This window comes from Erpetoichthys calabaricus, chromosome 2, assembly GCF_900747795.2.
Source record: "Erpetoichthys calabaricus chromosome 2, fErpCal1.3, whole genome shotgun sequence".
In the NCBI taxonomy this organism is placed as follows: Eukaryota; Metazoa; Chordata; class Cladistia; order Polypteriformes; family Polypteridae; genus Erpetoichthys; species Erpetoichthys calabaricus.
In genome coordinates, this window is record NC_041395.2 from 317,811,169 (window position 1) to 317,832,142 (window position 20,974).

At 39.6% G+C, this 20,974-nt stretch overlaps 1 protein-coding gene across 5 annotated transcripts in view; it reads left to right on the forward strand.

Moving 5' to 3' along the window:
• The window catches only part of mypn (myopalladin), a 364,168-nt gene that overhangs the window by 274,097 nt on the left and 69,097 nt on the right, over positions 1-20,974 (forward strand). For all 5 annotated transcript variants that reach the window (XM_051923393.1, XM_051923396.1, XM_051923394.1 and 2 more), the window contains 2 exons: positions 10,552-11,145; positions 19,107-19,251. In XM_051923393.1, coding sequence (XP_051779353.1) covers positions 10,552-11,145; positions 19,107-19,251 — 739 coding nt within the window. The remainder of the gene's footprint in view (positions 1-10,551; positions 11,146-19,106; positions 19,252-20,974) is intronic.

The following is a 20,974-nucleotide window of genomic DNA, read 5'->3' on the forward strand; positions in this document are numbered from 1 at the left end:
TTGACAGAGAAGTAAACTGAGAGAAAGGTAATAAAGTCAAGTAGAGCTAAAAGCCTTCCTGAACAGATGAGTCTTGAGTTGTTTTTTAAAAGAATTCATGGAGTCAGCTGACCTGATTAATTTCGGTAGGTCATTACAGAGTCTGGGCGCTATACAGCTGAAGGCCCTGTCACCCATGGAGTGTAGATTAGTGAGGGGCACAACAAGATTGCCAGAATCAGAGGACCTTAGTGGGCGGGCAGGCACATAGTGATGGAGAAGGTCACTGATGTAGTTTGGCGCGAGGTTATTTAAGGCTTTGTAAGTTATTAGTAGGATTATATATTCGATTCTGTAAGACACAGGGAGCCAGTGGAGACGGAGCAGGATGGGTGTGATGTGCTCGCTGCTACTGGTCTGTGTAAGGACTCTTGCAGCTGAGTTTTGAATAAGCTGGAGCTGTGATATAAGATTAGAAGGGGCACCTGCCAGTAGGGAATAACAGTAATCGATGCGGGATGTGATAAAAGCATGGACAAGTTTCTCAGCATTAGAGAAGGAGAGGAAGGAGCGAACACGGGATATGTTACGGAGGTGAAAGTAAGAAAGTTTCTTAATGTGATTTATGTGGGCGGAATAAGAGAGGGAGGAATCAAAAATGACACCAAGATTTTTTACAGTAGAGGCAGGTCTGATAAGATCACTGCCAAGATAGACTGGGAAGGAGCTCATTTTATTAAGTTGCATTTTAGTCCCAATTTGCAGGAGTTCAGTTTTATTGCAATTTAATTTTAAAGAGTTCTGCTCCATCCAGGTTTTAATTTCACTAAGGCAGGTTGTGAGCTGAGAAAGCTCTGATGAAGTTCCACTTTTAACATTGAAATAGAGTTGAGCATCATCTGCATAAAAATGATAACCCAATCCATAGCTACGGATAATATGGCCAAGGGGAAGCATATAAACACAGAAAAGCAGAGGACCGAGGACAGAGCCTTGAGGGACTCCTTGTGTGACTGGCGCTGAGCTGGATCTGCTGTTGCCAAGACTAACAAACTCTTGCCTATCAGTCAGATAGGACTTGAACCACTGGAGGGCAGTGCCAGAGATACCCAGCATGTTCTCCATTCTGGACAGTAGGATGTCATGTCTGACAGTGTCAAATGCTGCACTGAGGTCTAATAGAATTAATATGCTGGTTTGTCCAGAGTCTGCTGCCATAAGCAAATCATTGGTTACCCATAGCAGAGCAGTTTCACAGCTGTGCCACGCCCTGAAGCCAGACTGAAAGGGTTCCATCAAATTATTAGAGGTTAGGTAATTGGTGAGTTGAGAAGCTACAACACACTCGAGAACTTTTGACAGGAAAGGTAAGTGGGAAATAGGCCGGAAATTGTTAAGATTGTCAGCATCAAGACCAGACTTTTTTAACATTGGGGTTACAGAAGCGATTTTAAAAGTGAGCAGCACAGAGCCAGTGTCAAGGGATGAGTTTATTATTGTTGTAACAATTGGGATTATGGCATGAAGGCAGGATTTCCATTCTCCATGTCTCTAATCCACTTAATCTATGTAGTGCACTGAATGGGCTGAACTCACAACAAAATGGCCACTCAGTGATTCACCCTGGTCCAAAACATGAAGATAAGTGATTCATCTTATAATATACAGTAATATAAAGGTCACTGCACTAATCAGTCCATCAGCATTTAAAATTCTAATGTTTTTAATGGTTTACACAAATCAACTTTTAAACAACTCATGTTACAGTACAAAGAAAAAATAAAAAATTTGATGTGTATATAGCGCAATCACAGATGCAGTCAGTAAGAATTTTAAAGTGGAATGTCTGAATAGCTAGAAAAAATGTGACCCTGCTTAAATAGTGCAGATTTTAGAATGCGCCCAAGAAGTTGTGTTATTTCATGCAAAGTGTAGATGTAATGAGTTTGTTAAAAATGTAAAAAAAATGTAAATTAAAAAAAATTAACATCAGCTCAAAAATAGACACATTAGGGAGAAGAGCCCCATGTTTTTATTTTCTGGGATGCTATTAGATCAATGGAGTAGATTATCTATCTATCTATCTATCTATCTATCTATCTATCTATCTATCTATCTATCTATCTATCTATCTATCTATCTATCTATCTATCTATCTATCTATCTATCTATCTATCTATCTATCTATCTATCTATCTATCTATCTATCAATTCAATCCCTACCATTGATGTGCTGAGTGACTTCAACTACCAGCTGGCACAATATGAAATAAGAAAAAAGTAAAGTGCATTGTTATGATGTTCACATAAAAATAAGAACCCCAAAAAATAGAGGTAATTTGAGTTACACAACATATATGAGGGGCAGCACGATGATGGAGTGATTAGCACTGCTGCCCCAGACATCCCATGCCCTCCTATCACTTCCTTATCACTTTGTGTTTCAGATTACATGTTCTCCTCAAATCTGGGTGACTGTTCTTACAGGCACTAGGGTTTTCATCTAATTTCCCCAAACATTTGTGTTTTAGGTTAATTAGCCATGTGGAAAGTCAATTCTTTCACATTTTCTGAAAACAATATACTTCTCCTTAATAAATCCCATTTACAAAATGCAGAGTCCTGTACAGACTGATTGACAAATGCCTTTAGAAATTGAAAGATGTAGCCTGTTACATTTTTGGAATACTGGGGTAAGTTTAGCAACTGCTACTTCATTTGGTAAATGACTTGGATGGCAGGGGTAAAGCTAATTGATGTGGTTATTTAGTGTTTGAGTTAGCTCTAAATGTGAAAATGACTGAGTAATCAATCCTGGTTAAACGAACAACAGATGTACCGTGTCATTTCAGGGTCTTTAAAATATGTTTAAGCAGATGTGGCTTTAAAAAACAGCTCAGTGGTCTCTTAATGAGTTTAAAGTCTAGCTGCATCTAATGTTTGTACATTTTTATGTAGTGTTTTAACAAATCAGTTTACCAAGCAATCCATCTTTACTTTATGTAGTTTCAGTGTTTTATAAAGCAATTCATAAAGTGTTTTATAAAGCAATTCATCTTTGTTTTATTTCATCAAGAAAGGTTTTACAAGGCATCTAGCCTTCACTTTAAAAAGCAGCATTCATTTTGTGTACTAGCACAGACAAATCCAGCTTCATTTTAAATATATAATTTATTAGTCAGGAGTATATAATAAAGTGCTTTACAAGGCAATCCATCTTTATCTTATTTAATACCTTTCATTGTGAGCACTATTTCATACAGTAATGCCAATCTTTGCCTTACCCAGTTTTGACAGGCACATTGGCATAGGTACAAAATAGCTTTTTATATCATTACTGTACACTGTGTGTCTGGCTCTTGCACCAAAGTAAGTGCTTTTTGGCACTGTGTTATTTTTAATGTTTTCTAAGTCTGTTACAGCAAAGTGAATTTCCCTTTGTGGACCAATACAGTACAGTCTATCTATCTATCTATCTATCTATCTATCTATCTATCTATCTATCTATCTATCTATCTATCTATCTATCTATCTATCTATCTATCTATCTATCTATATTTATTGACATTTATAACATGTTGCTCTGTCGCCAAACTAAAAGTGGCCTTAAAACACTCACTGTTTTGGGTGCTCTGAAAAAAAGAAACACTTGCAGCTTTCTATGTAAGTAAACAACATCAACTAGCTTAAAGACATGAAACAGGGATGTACGTTAAGGGCAACAGTACATTGCATTACAAAGAGTATTAATCTAGTTGATTGCCAGGTCATGGACATGACAGAACAGGCTATCTTTTTATAGTACATTTTGTACAGAGCTTTATTTCACACTACTTTAATAAGCAGTCTATCTCAATTTTATATAGAAGATTTCATAGTGAGCCATTCATTTTCCTTTCATATATCAGCCAGTCTTACATGACAGTGCAGGCCATCTTCTTTATCACATGTTGCAATAAAATCATAATTGAAACCACAGTATATCTTAATTTTATATAGCACCTTCCATACTCAGGCATTCTTCTTCCTCCTTATATATCAATCGATCAATCAGTCTTAGATTTTATATAGTGTTCACAAAGAATCACAAGAAGGAAAGCGCGCAGGAATGCAAAGCAATTTGAAGGTCATTCACTATCATACTAAATTACAGGAAATCAATTAACGCTATGAAATCTGAAAGAATGCAGATGTAGATTGATGGAAAAGATTGTTAGAAAGTAAATCAGGGTCAGTTGGAAAATAAAGTAAATGTACAGCATCACTGCAAAGTGTGTCCATCTACAAAATCTTCTTTTGCATGCAGACTTTTATTGTATGCTAAAAGAACGCACTGTGAAATAATCCATCCGTGGTGACACAGTGGTTAATGCAGTCACCTCATCAGTATCCTGTGTTTGAATTCCATGACTAATTGTTGTCAGTGTGGAGTTTGCATGTTCTACCCATGTCCTTGAGGGTTTTCCTCCCACATCCCCAAACACATGCAGGGGAAGTTAACTGGTGATTCTAAATTGGGTGTGGGTATGCGATCCCTGTATTGAACTGGTGCCCAGTCCTTGGCTCATTCCTACTTTGTTGCCAGTGCTTGCTACCTGGCCCCAAGTGGATTGGAGAACGTATGTATATGCATGAGTTATGTAAATGTTTAATTGACAACGTAGTCAGAATATAAATAACAGAACAGTTGATCCTTGTGTTATATTGCACTTTTCATTGTAAGTCATTTACCCTTCCTACATATTGTAACTTTCATAGTCAATGCTGTAAAAGACAAATCTTCTACCCATCTACAAACATGACTATACTGGCAGAAGTAATAATATGTGCTTTGGATACAGATTGTATATATAACACTAAACATATCAAGTCATCCATGAATCTTTTATTTTGGACCTTTTGTTGAGAGTCACAATAGCTTTCATGTAGCACCTTTCACAGTGAACAATCCCTGTTCCTTTTCAGAAGATGAAATGTTACAGATTGAGCTGGCAGTTTCAGGGTGTAATGTGTAAGAATATGGACTTGAAGTTTAGGTCAATGGAGCTTCATGGAAGAATCAAGAGACAGAAAAAGCATACGTGACAAGGCACTACAAAATTGAAGGATTGCATTTGATTCAATACCACTTAGACTGAATCAAGCAGAGCTTGAGAAGAACGTACATGTTATGCAACTTTAAACTAAACTCTAAGATTATAATGACAGGCTTCAGGTGGGGGCTGCTTTTTCTAATAAACCTCTTTTATATATATGCAAACGTTAAAGACGCATACAGCGCCACCCCGCTGCCTGCGCTTGGGAAAGGAGATCATAACCTGGTTCAGCTTCAGCCTCACTATAAACCAAAAGTTAGAGTCCTACCTACAACCACACGATCATTCAGGAAGTGGACCCTGGAGGCTGAGAATACTCTGAGAGAACTTTTTGGAACTACAGACTGGGATATCCTGCAGGGATCTCATAATGAGAACATTGAGGAAGTTGTTGACTGCACTACTGACTACATCAACTTCTGTATGGACATTGTAGTTCCAGTAAGAACAGTACGCTGCTATGCTAACAACAAGCCATGGATTACAAGTGACATCAAGGGCCTTTTGAATCAGAAGAAAAGGGCTTTTAAAGACGGTGATCAGCATGAGCTCAAGCGCGTGCAGAAGGAACTCCGAGTCCAACTCAGGGCGGCGAAGGAGCAGTACAGGAGAAAGCTGGAGCAGAAGTTGCAGAATAACAGCATGAAGGAAGTGTGGGATGGGATGAAGATCATCACTGGCTGCAGCTCGAAGCGGGGTACCACCATTGAGAGAGACGTGAAGAGAGCAAACCAAATGAACAACTTTTTTAACAGGTTTGACCACCCTAACCCACTCTCACTCTCACCTCGGAGTACTGCACCCTCCACACATCCTTCTGCTGATACCAGCATAGGAAAAACATCCCCACCCATAATTACAACAGCGCAAGTGAGCAGAGAGCTGAGGAGACTTCGTGCCAGCAAAGCAGCGGGTCCAGATGGAGTATCGCCACGACTGCTGAAGGTCTGTGCGTCGGAGCTGGGGGGTCCTCTACAGCGCATCTTCAACCTGAGCCTGGAACGGGGGAGAGTCCCGAGGCTTTGGAAAACATCTTGTATCACCCCAGTCCCAAAGGTATCACGTCCTAGTGAGCTGAATGACTTTCGGCCTGTTGCTCTGACATCACATGTGATGAAGACCATGGAGAGGCTGCTGCTTCACCACCTTAGGCCACAGGTTCAACACGCCCTTGACCCTCTGCAGTTTGCATATCAGGAGAAGGTGGGAGCGGAAGATGCCATCATCTATATGCTACACCGATCCCTCTCTCACTTGGACAGAGGCAGTGGTGCTGTAAGAATTATGTTTCTAGACTTCTCTAGCGCCTTCAACACAATCCAACCTCTGCTCCTTAGGGACAAGCTGACAGAGATGGGATTAGATTCATACCTAGTGGCATGGATCGTGGACTATCTTAAAGACAGACCTCAGTATGTGCGTCTTGGGAACTGCACGTCTGACATTGTGGTCAGCAACACAGGAGCGCCACAAGGGACTGTACTTTCTCCGGTCCTGTTCAGCCTATATACATCGGACTTCCAATACAACTCGGAGTCCTGCCATGTGCAAAAGTTCGCTGATGACACTGCTATCGTGGGCTGTATCAGGAATGGGCTGGAGGAGGAGTATAGGGACCTAATCAATGACTTTGTTAAATGGTCCGACTCAAACCACCTACACCTGAACACCAGCAAAACCAAGGAGCTGGTGGTGGATTTTAGGAGGCCCAGACCCCTCATAGACCCAGTGATCATCAAAGGTGACTGTGTGCAGATGGTGCAGACCTATAAATATCTGGGAGTGCAGCTGGATGATAAATTAGACTGGACTGCCAATACTGATGCGCTGTGCAAGAAAGGACAAAGCCGGTTATACTTCCTTAGAAGGCTGGCTTCCTTCAACATCTGCAATAAGATGCTGCAGATGTTCTATCAAACAGTTGTGGCGAGCGCCCTCTTCTACGCAGTGGTGTGCTGGGGAGGCAGCATTAAGAGGAAAGACGCCTCACGCCTGGACAAACTGGTGAGGAAGGCAGGCTCTATTGTTGGCATGGAGCTGGACAGTTTAACATCTGTGGCAGAGCGAAGGGCGCTCAGCAGGCTCCTATCAATTATGGAGAATCCACTGCATCCATTAAATAATGTCATCTCCAGACAGAAGAGCAGCTTCAGCGACAGACTGCTGTCACTGTCCTGCTCCACAGACAGATTGAGGAGATCGTTCCTCCCCCAAACTATGCGACTCTTTAATTCCACCAGGGGGGGTAAACGTTAATATTTAACATTATACTTAGTTATTGTCTGTTTTTTTCACCTGTATTATTATCATTCTTTAATTTAATATTATTTATTGTATCAGTATGCTGCTGCTGAAGAATGTGAATTTCCCATTGGGATTAATAAAGTATCTATCTATCTATCTATCTATCTATCTATCTATCTAACAAGTTTTTTCCTTAATGACTCATGGTGCCAGATATGGCGACGAGCTGCATGTTTGTCCTCACAGGTATCCATCCATCCATTTTCCAACCTGCTGAATCCTAACTACAGGGTCCCCTCATAGGTATTTCATATACCTATATATGTATTTTGTCAGCTGTTCTGGGAAAATGTCTAAGTCAGAATTTCATTATACTGAATACACTGAGAATAAACTTGACTTGATTTAATTTAGTGCTCCAATCTCTTTCTGTATCCCAAAGACACACAGATAGGTGGGAATGGTAACTCTCTATAGACTCTGTTCCAATAACTGTGGATGTGTGTGGATAGTGTTTTTTTTCAGGGCTTTTACCTGACCCTGCCATGTGCCTGAGGCCTTTAACACTAGAATTACCAGCGTCTACGAAAAAACTTGTAGATCCGGCCCACCTTAAATCCTTTCGCACCTCTCCCTCAGCGTCTTTTGTCCTGTAAATGTGCCGATTAAGACAAGCAGCAAGCAGCCTGCTATTCCATCCCCTACCGCTGTAGACCGTGCACAAACTTCTGTCATGCCTTGATTGATTACCTGGGAGTGAAGTTCTGGAGTTTTAGAGTGGAAATAATAGATCATTATTTGGAGCACATGCATTTCATGTGTGTTCCATTTCTGTAATAATCTGTGAAAACACATTGTTAAAACAGAAACGTTTGTCATATTTTAGTAGTAAATGACAAAATGTTGGCATAAACTATATAATGTGTGAAGCCTGAAGTCCAAAGATCAAATAAACACTTTCACAAAAGGTTCAAGGATGATACAACTGCTTCCATGACGTAGTGGTACGATTTGCTGAAAACATTGTGGCACGGATGAAACATTATTCATATTATTGATATTCACTCGCATAACACCGCGTCAGTTCAGCGCTATACGCAATCATCACATTCAAATGTTAACAGTTCAAACACACACAAGGACCCGTCCTTCCTACATTTACATGTGTACCTGTTGCAATGCGCACACTTCTCTCTATACTGTGGTTTCTATTGCACACCTGAAAGAGAGACAATATATGTGACATTTTGAAGAAATCATTTTATGAACTGAATAGTACCAATCAGAAAACATCATCGCACTAATGCAATATTATTTGAAAACGAACAGCGTCAGATCGGGTGTGAATTTATGCTTGTGCTGTTAGTCAGATCAGGAGGGGTGGGGGTGGGGGGGTACAGCGTGATTGTGATTCAGAGAATAAAACTGAAAAAAGCTAATTTTTACAAGTACAATAAATTTATACCCAATGTCCCATATACAGTATTTCTCTCTTTCTTTTTTTCTCCATGCTGCGTTAACATCATGCACCAGAAGGCGTGAGCTTATTCAGTGCATGCAGGAACACGCAGGTGGCCAGTTGCTTGTGTTATAACATGCTTGACCTGGCAGTGATCAACGCACATGTACTGTGCAAGGCATGCACGGAGGCCACTGAGAAAAGAAGAGTGTTCATGGCTCACTTTGTAGAGGAACTTCGTCGTTGCATCTTAGTAGAAAAGGCGATGGAAAAAGAAAAGGAGGATGCAACATCAACAAGCTTCTGTTCCAAGACAGCTGCTTTCCCCAGGAAAGTAAACTGAGTCAGTGTCAGGTGCCCTTTTAATGTAATAGGAACCACAGCATAGAGAGAAGTGTGCCCATTGCAACAGGTATACATGTCATAAATGTAGGAAGGATGGGTCCTTGCGTGTGTTTGAACTGTTAACATTTGAATGTGATGATTGTATATAGTGCAGAACTGACCTCTTTGTACTATTGTTGCCTCTGCATGTCCTGGAGTACAAAAGAAACAGCAACATGTTGGAACTGGCAAGATTGGGAAAAAAACACACAGTGTTATGCGAATGAATATGAATAATATAAATAATGTTGCATCCATGCCACAATGTTTTCCGAAATGTACTATACAGGTCATAAAATGAATAATTTCAAATATCATATATACCTATGTCTCTGTTGTTTTTTTTTTTTTTGACATCATAGACCATAAGGTGCATACTAATTCAGCGTGAGCAGGAACACTCAATAAAAGTGAATAAAAAAAAATCAAGTGACGGTGAGATACGAAGAAGGCAGATTCACCAGCGTTTGTGTGTCAGCTTTTATCCCTCCAGATCAGAGAATGTCCAGTTCCATTGCCTCAAAACACCACTCACATCTATAGTTACTCCCAGTTTCTAATAAGAACTAACAGCGTCAGATCCCTGGGGCGGAAGTATGTATCGCGATCGTGACTGAGAGAATAAAAGTGAAAAAAAAACGGTAACTTTCACAAGTCCTATAAATGTACACCGTCTCTTACAGATGCAAACCAAATGTATGTGTGTACTGTATAATATTAACAATAAAAGCAGCGCACTACTGAAAACGGCAAATACAAGAGGCAGACGGGATCGAACCGGGGACTCTAGATTACAAGTCAGCAAATCTTACTGCTACGCCACGGAAGCAGTTGTATCATCCTTGAACCTTTTGTGAAAGTGTTTATTTGATCTTTGGATGTCAGGCTTCACACATTATATAGTGTATGCCAACATTTTGTCATTTACTACTAAAATATGACAAACGTTTCTGTTTTAACAATGTGTTTACACAGATTATTACAGAAACGGAACACACATGAAATGCATGTGTTCCAAATAACGATCTATTATTTCCACTCTAAAACTCCAGGACTTCACTCCCAGGTAATCAATCAAGGCATGAGCTGGGAGAAGTTTGTGCACGGTCTGCAGCGGTGGGGGATGGAATAGCAGGCTGCTTGCTGCTTGTCTTAATTCGGCACATTTACAGGACAAAAGACCCTGAGGGAGACGTGCGAATGGATTTAAGGTGGGCCAGATCTACGAGTTTTTTCGTAGGCTCTGTTAATTCTAGTATTAAGGGAAGACTAAAATTAAACTAAGCACTCAATGGTTGGACGGATACTTTATTGATCATCACTGCTGCTGGCCTAACTTCATTGACTGAAATTTTTAATATTTTTTTTCTTTTTATTTCTCTTTTTCAGTGATCCTGTACAACTCCAGCTTCTTCACAACCAGGTGTTGCTTGAGCAACAACAAGAGAGTGGGACACACTCACAGATGAACCCTTCATTCACCATGAGTGTAGGGCCAGTTAACTCTGGCCCTGCCACCTTTCAGCAGCCTCCCACCTCACCCCCCAGCAGTGGCCTCCCACAGACCTTCAACTATGCAAGGCCAAAGCAGTTTATTGCTGCCCAAAGTGCCACACCAGTTACCAATCTGCCCTCGACTGAATCCCCAGTCCTGTCACCAAATTTCACACCCCCAGTGTCTCAGACTTCAAGGAGTGAAACCTGCTACATAGGATCCCCCTACTCGGGATTCTCCCAGCCCAGGGTGCTGCAGTCTCCCACCAGTCCCACCAGATTTGTCAGCTCCCCGCCGCCCGCTCCATCGGTGTTCTCTCCTTTCACTATACGACCTCAGTCCCCCTTGCAGGCGGCCTCTCCCACTCTCAGCAGCTCAACACCAAGCCCTATCCAGGATCCTGTGGCCTTTCTCAGTTCTGTTCTGCCATCTCTTCCAACATCCCCACCAACGAACGCCATGGGGCTTCCCCGGAGTGCTCCTGCTGTGTAAGTTGTTTTGTTCCTTTTTTATTTTTTTCAAGTGGATTTAATGTCATGAAAATGATGGCGAAGATGGTGAGATGCATTACAGTTTCCAACACGGTAACAGAAAACTACAGTTTATATAGTGATTTTTTGAACCAAACAATATCAACTTCTATAAGGTTCAGTTTCGGATTTTATTTAGTTTAATTTCTTCATGGAGCAAATAAATAGTATAAAGATGACAAAAAGCATAAGAGTTTCACACCAGGCACGTCTACAAACACCCACGGGAATGGTAAATTTAATCAAGATTTTACTTGTAGGACCTCACAAGTTGCATCCCCAAAAGTATTAGATAGCGGTGCTCATTTTGGCTACTTGTGTCATATGTTATAGTGTAAGATACAAGGGGAAGGTTCATATGAAAGCTGGGATATAATATGCCAATTATTTAAGTTAGAGGGTAAGCCTTTCTCATTATTTGACTTAAAATTTAGGTAAATTCATGTAAAATAGAAATGAAAATATCCATACTACATAATTTTACTAATGATTCAACAACAACATTCCCAAAGATGCCTAGTCCAGTTCAGGATCAGCACTTGGTACAATGCCGAAAATGGCCCTGGATGGGGAGCCAGTCTGTTGTATTAGCCCATTCACACACACACACACACACACGCACACACACGCATACACATACTTTGAATTCATGGTGGGTAAATTTACTTGTAGGCTATCATCTCAGAGATGTGGGAGAAAAATCTAGAATACTGGTAGAAAAACCCAAAAACCATGGAAAGATTTTTCAGACACCAAACAGACAACTGCCAGGTGTGAGACTGAAACATAGAGTTCTAAATCTGTGAGGCAGCACTAAATACTGAGCCACTGTGCCACTTGTCATTTCATTTATCAGTAAAAGTTTGAATTTATGGAAAAATGTAAATTCTTTATTGTTGCAGCCATTTAGTAAAGTGAGTATTGGTAGCTGCAGAGGTAATTTTATTATATTATCTATGTACTACATTCAATACCATCCACACATTTCTCTTATGTAGTAAACTCAGAGATGTGCAGGTGGATGAGAATATGATGTCCTGATAATGTACTCTCTGTCAGGCAGACCACAGTTTGTGAGGCTCATGGACTGTGAGAGCAGCACTGGTGCACCACAAGGAACAGTCCTGTCTCCTTTTCTCTTCACTCTGTACACCTCTGACTACAAATATAACACCAAGCCATGTCACCGGCGGAAATTCTGAGACGATTCTGCACTTATGCCGTGTATTGATAAGGGGGATAAGACAAAAAGAGAGGAGTCAGGTGAAGAACTTTTCTTCTTGGTGCAAAGAGAATTGTCTGCATCTTAACATTAGCAAAAGCAACAAACTCGTTATTGGTTATTTCGCTGCACCAAAGAGCCTCTATGTCCGGTCACTGTTCAGGGAGTGGATGTATAGGTTTTCCATTTCTACAAGTACTTCCACTAATGACAGGTTGGGCTGATCTCAGAACACAGAGGAACTGTGTAAAAAAAGGCAGAGCATGTTCTTTTTCATTAGGAGACTGTATTCCTTTAATGTGGGAAGTGACATGCTTCACATCTTCTACACCTGCTTTAAACCTCGCTACTGAAACCGTGTAACCATAAGCAAGTCACCTGACCAAGTCACCAAAAGAAATGTAACCAAATGTATCATAAATGTTGTAAGTTGCCTTGGATAAAGGCCTCAACAAAATAAGTAAATGCATGTTAAATTCGTGTTAACACTGTGATGTCCAGTGTGATTTTCTAAGCTGCAGTGTAATGAGCTGGTGACATCACTTCAGGAGAGGCCCACTGAATCAACAAGCTAGTTAAAAAGGGCAGGCTTAGTTATGGGGCACACTCTAGACCACCTGGAGGTCACAGCAAATGAGAGAATTAAAACCGAGTGCTATTATGAACAATGCCGCACATTTTCTCTTTGATACCTCAACCCTGAGGACTTTCAGCCAACAAGTTATTCTGCAAAAGTGTATCAAGTGACACTACTGAGCCTCCTTTATACCAACAGCAATACGTCTGCATTATGCATCACTGCGATTGTCAAAGCCAAATAGGAAGTTTTCTGCTTTATAGTCATTCTGGCATGTGTTTAGATCAAAGTGTGTGCATATATTTATTAATGTACTCATTTACCTGCATATCTACCTATTTATGTAAAAAGCCAAATTTTCTTAAGGGGACAAATAAATATCTATCTATCTATCTATCTATCTATCTATCTATCTATCTATCTATCTATCTATCTATCTATCTGTCTGTCTGTCTGTCTGTCTGTCTGTCTGTCTGTCTGTCTGTCTGTCTGTCTGTCTGTCTGTCTGTCTGTCTGTCTCCTATACAGTCCTAAAGCCTTTGACCAATCTGGACCAGATTTTGCATAGTTATCTCTAGGACCATATGGACAAGAAAGTCTACCACTAAATCTAGACACCCCACCCCTTCCCCCAGATTTCATTCCCTTGACACATGAAAAATGTAGTTACTGTTTCTTTATTAACTGATTTCAACCTAAACTGGTACCTGGGGATTTTCCTGAGGGTCGCAGATTATGAATCTGACTTTTTTTTCAAAATTCAAAATAGCGGACCCAATAAGGTAGACCAGAATTTTTCCACATTAAAAAAGTTGGTACTGTATCAGAGTCATTACTTATTTTTTGTTAGAAGTGACAGTTTTAGTTGGCAGTGCTAAATGAGAAGATGTGTTCATTCCATGCATTCCTGTGATATCCACTGGCATGCCTTTTGATTTTAAGTAACTGTAAAATGAAATGAGACATTTATTTGCTATGACTATAAATAAGGCTCAAGGGCAGTCACTCAGGGAAGTAGGCATTAACTTAGAAGGTCCATGCTTTCCCACAGTCCCCCTTTCCCATATGTTGCTTCCTTCAGAGTGGGCACGCCAAAACATTTACATATTTATGCTCTGGTCACAAAAAATATTGTATATCACACAGCATTAGATTAATTAATTAGCCATATTGCAATAGTACATATATATACTTAGTATAGGAGAACAATATGATACACTTTATGAATGTGTAAATTAAATGTCACCAAATGAATATGTTATTGTTTCTTTTTCCCATTTCTACAAATGATGATATTCTAGATATAAGGAGCCAGGGCAACGCTAGGTAGTTTAAGTGAGTATTTCATAATCTTTAAATTGTTAAAAGAATTTTAGACAATTGCTTTGTTATTATAGTGGTATTGTTTAATTGTAAGCACACTTCCTTTGATTTGAAAGCAGCTTGTCTAAACATACAAAGAGGAAGTGTTAGCAGAGACAGAAGACTAAATTAGCAAAAAATAAATTCACCAGTGTAAAAAGGGCATTCTAGCAATATGAAAGGTTAAAGTTTGACTTTCCAAATGCATAAAAGTGAAACTCTCACACCACTGGTTATCTTCATGTATGTTCACTTTGTGGACACGTACTGATATGGTCTGTCAAAATGACATTGGTCTGAGAGGAACGAGGGACGGTCACCTTGTCCCTGACAAACTTTAAAAATTCATCAGTTTAAAATAAACTTGTACTACATCATGCATTGCAGCTCCTGAAATATTCCAGGCTGTATTACTTGATTCATCACACCCATTTATTTTGTTTCCATTTTTTGGCACATTAAGAATGTAAAATCTATAATGACTGAATAAAAGTTTATTACCTGCTCCCCTTGCTTGCATTTAGTATTTACTCTACCCTGCTCTCTGGAGTATAAATGAATAAAGAGGAGACATCCTCTAATAGGAGAAATAAAGCACAGTAGCAGACAGTCCTGGGTTTAGTTTGGATCCGTAGTTCCAGGTGCAAGTGCATTGCAAATGCTGGGCTGTCCCTCCTTCCAGGCCAGGTGAGTGCAAAGATAAGAGAACAATAGTTGGGGTGGAGGACATATGCATGGGTCTACTTCAAAAAGAATCTGGGCATGAGAAAAAATATGAAATGGTTTAGGAAAGGGTCATATCAAAACCCTTCCATGATAAAACAGTAGCCAAAAAAGTGTGAACGTTAAAGAGACATTAACATTTTATATAATGTTAATGAACACCTTATTTCAGTCTAGACTGTGACAGGCCTTCTCGTGCACATTACTTACATGTGTCTTTGATTTTTACTCCGCGTGAATATCCAACCCTGGCATTAGGGCAACGTAAGTGCTACAAAAGCAAATTATAAGGACAATCATATGATAAGATCTAAAATTACCTTTTTACAACCAGTGGTGAATAAGCTTGTGCTTGTATAATGTCTAAACTTGTATATTTTGCATACTTTCCTATTTTTCATTTCGAGAGCCACTAGTGATGGCAAACAGATCCCCAGTACAAGTTAAAAGAAATACCAGCAGACTATATGTGTGGGATGAAAGTTACTCACTGTTACTGCCTGCTTGCACAGGCATCTGGGCAGGCAGTCAATACAACATCTGCAAGTCCAGCTGGGTTTGCACAGAAACCATTCCATCAGCAAGTTGTTTCTACTTTATGAAGTCTTCCCAGTGGCAGAAGAGAACCAGTGCACCATCATTTCCCTCCTCCCAAAGCTTTAAATGAGTGTTTCCCATGGACCAACACTGGCCCATAGAAATTTTGTGCCAGTCCATGAAAAAGGAAGGCATGGCAAATATATTAATGCTGTTGTGCCTACTGCTGGTGTACAAAAAGCTGGCTAAGAATTGTTGCTGGTTTGTGGATCTCCACTACTAGTAAACCCAGGAGCAACTTGCTTATCTATCTATTGTTAATTGATGAAGTCACTCAAAAACCCCATGGGGACCCCCACTCTTGAACTGACTGTTAATCAATCGAGCTACATGATACTCCCTGGGGAACCACTCTGCCGGCCCACAAAGACATTCACTAACTAAAAATGATCCACTTGTCTAAAAGGTTGAACACTACTGTAAATTCAATGATCTTCCTAACAGTAAAAGTATAAAATTCAAACAAAGAAAACGAAAAGATATCCAAATATGAAAGAATTACCCTGTGGTGTGGCTATTTCACTGACACTTTAATTTACTAGGGTGAATAGATGTCCCGCTGACAGGGACAGTCCCAATTTCAGGCTATGCATCCCGATAAATAAATGAAGAATATCAAAATGTATTGGTTTTAACAGGCTGCCCATCTAATAAAATTTTTCAGTGCCACAAACATTACTTCACCAAAACAAACATTTTAACAATATATTTACAACAGCGTATATCAAACTCCAAGAGGGAATCTTGCTTGATTAACAACTGTGTTGTATTTAAACAGCATTGCAATGAGGGACAAAAAAACAAACAAAAACATAGTGCTGGTATTTTTTTGTTTATACTTCAAGCACTTTGTGAAATCCTATGTGTTCATTTGTGAAAGTGTCTTTTTTTCTTGTGCCCTGATCCCCTTCTGATGACGATGCATTATGAGGATGAGCTTAATACATGGGCATACATGTTACACGAGTGTCCTGGTTTGGGATTTTAAAAATCACCCTATAATTTACCATCAGAGTGCCACATTCACCTGATAGTTTATAATGTTCATTTATCGTAATAAAATTTCACATCTGTTATTCCCAAACATTTGTGATAACTGAATAGCTTTAAGAAAATAATTATATTACAGACATGCTCAAGCACAGAAGGAATTAATTACAAAACTTTTTTATTTATTTATTTAGGTTATGTTAATTGGCACATGAAAATTGTCACCATATATAAATATGGGTGTGTATATGAATGACAGTGCTTCCTCAGTGGACTAGAGTCCTGGCTATGCCTGTTTTCAGCCTTTTGTCCTGTCCCTTTGGGTTGCTGCAGGCCCCCTGCAACCCTAAAATGGAGTGAGAATGTAATAGAACCTATTTGCTGTCCATTGACAGCTACAGTGCCTAAACAGCCCTCGAATACATCTGAATGTTATGCCATATGTGTACAATTTCTAACTTTTTATTGCAGTAATAGTAGTAGTGTTGTACCATGCTAGCCATTATGGATGTAATGAGACGTCAAGACAAATTACACCTTTTATTGACTAGCTGATCAGATTACAATATGCAAGCTTTCAGGGCAGCTTGATAGTTTAATCAGGCAAGATGCTGCAACTTTGTTTGTTTGGCTAAGATGTAGGCAATTTCTTTTATGTTATGTTAAAAATCATTTTACAATATTAAAAATACAATCAATACAGTACTTCCAAAAAGGTATGAAGATACATTAAGCCAAAATGAACACCTAAACCCTTAATTTCACCTTGTTTGGAGAGCTACACTACTGTAAGTGAATAAATATCCATTATAAAATACTGTAGTTTATATTTTACAATATCAAAAATAAAATAAAATAGAGACACAAGCTTATTTTGTTACAACATCAATAAACATTTAGGAAATTCTTAGAAACCTTTGCACTGTTCCTCATTAAGAACATTTGCTTTTTACAGTATTATGATAGTAAACTGGGCGGCACGGTGGCGCAGTGGTAGTGCTGCTGCCTCGCAGTAAGGAGACCTGGGTTCGCTTCCCGGGTCCTCCCTGCATGGAGTTTGCATGTTCTCTCTGTGTCTGCGTGGGTTTCCTCCGGGTGCTCCAGTTTCCTCCTACAGTACAAAGACATGCAGGTTAGGTGCATTGGCGATCCTAAATTGTGCTGTGTGTGTGTGTGTGTGCGTGTGTGTGTGTGTGTGTCCTGCGGTGGGCTGGTGCCCTGCCCAGGGTTTGTTCCTGCCTTGTGCCCTGTGCTGGCTGGGATTGGCTCCAGCAGACCCCTGTGACCTTGTGTTAGGATATAGCGGGTTGGATAATGACTGACGATAGTAAACTGTACTGTAAGATGTTGCTTTCACATTAAGTTATGGAGGGTTCCAATTCTCCCAGTTGAGCAAAATAAGTTAAGCAATGCACAGTAGGAAATCACAGTGAGTTTATCTTAACCCTAACCTTATCCCATCCAATGTTACTTTGAACAATGCTATTAACAGATTAAAAATAAATGTAAATCCCACTCTATCTGACATATAAGTGACTTTAAAATGGTTATTACCTGGCAGGCCTGGTGCTTAATGGAATTGTTTACTCAGTCCAGCCTTTAATATACTTTTGTTAATTAATATCTCAGATGAGTAATGAAATTTGATTATCCATAATACTTTTTTTTATAAATCTGTGCAAAGCATTGTGTTATTAAATTTAAATTGTACATCGGATGCATCCTTTCAAGATTAAAATTAACTTTGTAAATTAAACCCCTGCAAAAAACTTGTAGTAACTGTGTTGTGGACACAGTAATTAACATTGCAGCTTCAAACCTTAGGCCAGTTATATTCTGCATGGAATTTGCATGTTCTCCAGATGTACAGATTACACTGACGATTTTAAATATACCTGTCATGAATGGATATGTGTCAATGTGCCACACAATGCACTTGTGTTTTGTCATAAATGGATATGTGTCAATATGCCACAATGTGATCCTAGCTTCAACCCACTGCCATTGTCATATGCTCTGACTTTTTGAGATGTTTTAATTGAGAACACAGGTTTAAAGAATTCTGTGTATTCAATGACACTTTGGCTTGATTTCCATTCTGGTTACTCTCTGAGGGACATTTGTACATGCACCTACTGTGCATATGGATTTTCTTCTGGATGCACCATTTTCCTCCCATATCCCAAAAAGAACAATTTAGATTGACTGGAGAATACAAACAGGCCCATTATGAATGATTATGTGTTTGAATGTAAATGTGAATGAGTGTAACTCTAGTTGCTGCCTTGTGTCTGATGTTTTTGGGTAAGCTCCAGCTCTCCACGACCCTGAATTGCATTAACTAAGTTTAATAAATAGACAGAATGACTGGATAGATAGATGTTTTTAAATGCATCTACTTCCTGAAGGATATTTATGCACAAACTTACTTTTTCTTTCCTTTGACAGCTCCTCCCAATTGCTAATGAAGAAAAATCTAAAGCCTTCTAGATCTACAACCGATGATGAGATCCGTGACTCGAAAGATGCAGTCCTTCATGACTTGGAGAAGAAGCTGAGATTTAAAGAAGAACCAGCACATAATGGACAGCATGTAGGTGTTCAGCTTCTTTCTACCTTCCATACTTCATTGTTATTTATTCAATGTTGTTTTAAAGGAATATTCCACCCAAAAAGGATATATATTTTTTTAATTTATTACTTACCCAAGTAGTTTATAGTTGTGGCAGAGAAAAATGTATTATTCCATGTTTTTATGCAAATAGAGAGAAAACAGTTTATGATGTAACGAAATGTAATGGTGATCGAGCCTGTCCAACTGCAAACAATTTAAAAAATTTCATCCAACTCACGTGTCTAATGTGTTGCAAAATTCACATGTCCATTAAGCTGAAAACTTGTAAAATGTGTGCATTTTTTGCTAAAATATTATTTATACCTACTTCCACAAAGCTCAGTGTAGAAGATATATGGAAAAGACACATTCCTGTAAATGGCCAATGACAAAACCATCTTAAGAAGCCTTTACTGGAAGAATCCAAAATAAACAGTGTGGTGAATGGCCGTGGGACCTGGGGAGAGAACATTCACAGGGCATTATCTCTCCTGGAGCAATAGATGGCAGTCCCCCTGGGTTGCAGCAGCACCACAGTCTCCCACAGGTCTTCATGGGAATTGCAGTTCGGTGTTGGGTGCAGTGGGTGCCGCTAGGGGGTGCTGCAGGAACTGGGGAGCCCTACTTACGAGAAGTGCTTCTGGGTCAAGCCGTCAGGACGCCGGAAGTACTTCCAGGAATCACATAAAAGACTACTTGGAGAGCCGAGTCAAGAGGAAGAGGAACAACGCTTGGCAAAGGAGGAGTGGATACAGAAAGACAGAGAGAGAAAGAGAAGGAGAGAACAAAAGTGCAATGTGCTGTTTAATTTACTGTGCTCGGTGCTTGTGGGAAACGGGAAAGAAGCGTTTCCAACTAAATAAAGCCTTTTGTATTGCAGAGACTTGTGCCTGGGTCTGTCTGTGTCAGGTTTGGGAAGCTGGTGTGCCCCCTGGTGGCTACAACACACAACATGGCAAATTACTTTCAACTATGTACCTCTAATTCTGAAAAATAGACAGACCGTGTTGTCCGTACCTCAACCATATGTGTACCTAGTTAGACCTTTTTCTTTTCTTTGTGCTTTCAGAACACAGTGTGGTAAGAATCAGGAACACAGCTCTTTTCTTTGTTAACATTTTGAGAAGCCTGTGGCCATCATGTTTTTCGAATAGATACTAGACTCTTCATTGGGGCAATGTACACATATAGTCTGAGCATCTAAATTGTGGCATTTCAATTCGACCAAACGTGTTTGTCCAGTTTGAGCACATATACCACTAGTTGCTGTAGCACGTAGTTTGAGTAATCACTTGATTGCAATTTCTAAAAATTGCACCATGTATGTCCAGCATTAGTCAGAGTCACAGAGTGTCACAGGTAAGTACTATGTACATTTGAGAATAAATGTCAACTTGAACTTGAACTAAGTCCTGTGCCTTAGTCACAACACCACGCTCTTCACTATATTATACAAACTAAAAGGCTGCAGTGAACAGACACTGACTTGACTTGTGTTCATAGTTCTTTGAAACAATCCTAACCTTCTCTTGTGTAATGTACATAACTAGTAATTTTAAGTAAACTAAAATACAAGGACTGCCAAGTCTTTTTCTATTACTCTAGTTAATATCTACTGCATTCTGTATGCATCTCTCATATTTTTTCTTCCTATAACACAACACTAAATTCTGTTCAGGGTCACGCATTTATTGCCTGTATC